General features: G+C 38.2%; 1 protein-coding gene across 2 annotated transcripts in view; it reads right to left on the bottom strand.

Annotated features, from left to right (window-relative positions):
• Positions 1-1,821, bottom strand: part of LOC101848327 — a 78,376-nt gene that overhangs the window by 3,923 nt on the left and 72,632 nt on the right. For both annotated transcript variants that reach the window (XM_005089315.3, XM_035968770.1), the window contains exon 3: positions 1,490-1,696. In XM_005089315.3, the coding sequence (XP_005089372.1) occupies positions 1,490-1,696 (207 nt within the window). The remainder of the gene's footprint in view (positions 1-1,489; positions 1,697-1,821) is intronic.

The following is a 1,821-nucleotide window of genomic DNA, read 5'->3' on the forward strand; positions in this document are numbered from 1 at the left end:
ATCTGTCTATCTATCTATCTATCTCTCTATCTATCTATCTATCTATCTATCTATCTATCTATCTATCTATCTATCTCGAAATCCATGGTTGGTTTATTTTGAATGCGTATGCTAAAAAAATCAATATCTAAATAAAAATGACACAGTACTGGCCATCACAATTCCATGATATAAGAACATCAGGGGAGTTTAAATTGATGTTAATCAAGTAAAAAAAAATGAATCCTTAGAAATACATTCTTCATACGTTTCTCTTTCCGCGTGTCTATGTCTTACCATCTGTATACTTAAATGGCTTGCAAATATCTTATTATTTGGTGGGTTTGGTGTTAACTTGTATTTTATTATTTGGCAGTAATAAAAGCGTAACCTTTATCTCTTTTGCTGAGCTCTAAACTACGTAGAAGATAATGATATGCCAGTGTTTGAGCTTTAGCCGCACATGCAGGGTGTCCTCTCAGTATTCGCTTGAGAACTCTTAAGTGTAACAACAGGCAAATGCGTTAAATTAATATTAAAAATAAAACAACAATTTCCCACTCGTAACTAGTACAAGATAGATGTGTTCAAACAAATCTAATCTGCATAGCAGGCTGGGGTCGGGATGGGGAACTATCTGCAGCACAGCGAACAAAGTGAAATCTCATTAAAAATTACCTCTGCAAGAAAACCCCAGAACAGAGTGTTCGAAATAATAAATACTTAAAGTGACTTGATCAAAATATAAAGAAAAATGATGTAAGTCTCGGGGAGTACAATAGAAATGCTTATTTTTATTCTAAAATATAGTCCCGATTTATGTTCAGATCAAAGTGTTTTGATTCCAAGAGTAATTAGTTTCTTTATCCTCAAAAATAAGTATCCCAACTTTTAAGATCTAAATTAGTGAAGCTTGTGAGAAAACTGGACAGAGCATCTCGCGAATTTACGAAGATCCAGTATAAAAAAATAACTTGACATAAAAAACAGAAGGCTTCACAAAAGTTTGACCCCATCTCTTAAATTATATATTATTACTGTTGATGTTTTGGGTATTCAGAGCAATTAGTATTTGTGCTTCGGCTTTGCCTGTTAGGACCCATCTGAGATGAGAGGAATAAAGATACGTGTACTCAATGAAATTTCTCACGTTCAAGGGAATCTAGCTTGAGATCTTCTTCGAGCTACATCCAAACGCCTAACCAGTTCAATACAGACACCGGCGAACCCCAGGTTAGCATCATAAAATGAAACTGTTATAAACGGTACTATTTATTAATAGATAGTATTTGTATATCGCAAAATCCAGCCTTACAGCAAGCTCCATGTTCTTTATTTACAATTTAAATAATATTATTACCCCAGCAGACCTGATAGTATTCTGAAACAATCTCAGCATCCTGGAAAGCATACAGTGCACGCTGGCATTTATTTATAATGCGCTAAATAAAACACTACCATACTGACAAGATACAACACTACGAGTATATCCTCTAAGATCAGAACAAACCATGCACTGGAAGCGGAAGCCGAGGGCGTGGTCAATCGACACCACGGCCACTGTCTCGCTGCTGTTGCAACATGGACGACCTTGACACGGGAAGTTGGCGGACTCGTTGTCCGAGGCGTATCCCAGCACGCCCTTACAGCACGCCTCTGGCGCCTGGTCAGCCTGCATAGGGGGCGGGAAACTGCTGGTGACGAAGTCGGACGTGCTCTGGGGAAGGAAGGAGATTGGTTGATTGATTGATTGGTTGGTTGGTTGGTTGGTTAGTTGGTTGGTGGGTTGGTTGGTTGGTTGGTTGATTGTTTGATTTTTTGGTTGGTTGGTTGGTTGGTTGG

The sequence above is a fragment of the Aplysia californica genome, unplaced genomic scaffold (assembly GCF_000002075.1).
Source record: "Aplysia californica isolate F4 #8 unplaced genomic scaffold, AplCal3.0 scaffold00005, whole genome shotgun sequence".
In the NCBI taxonomy this organism is placed as follows: domain Eukaryota; kingdom Metazoa; phylum Mollusca; class Gastropoda; order Aplysiida; family Aplysiidae; genus Aplysia; species Aplysia californica.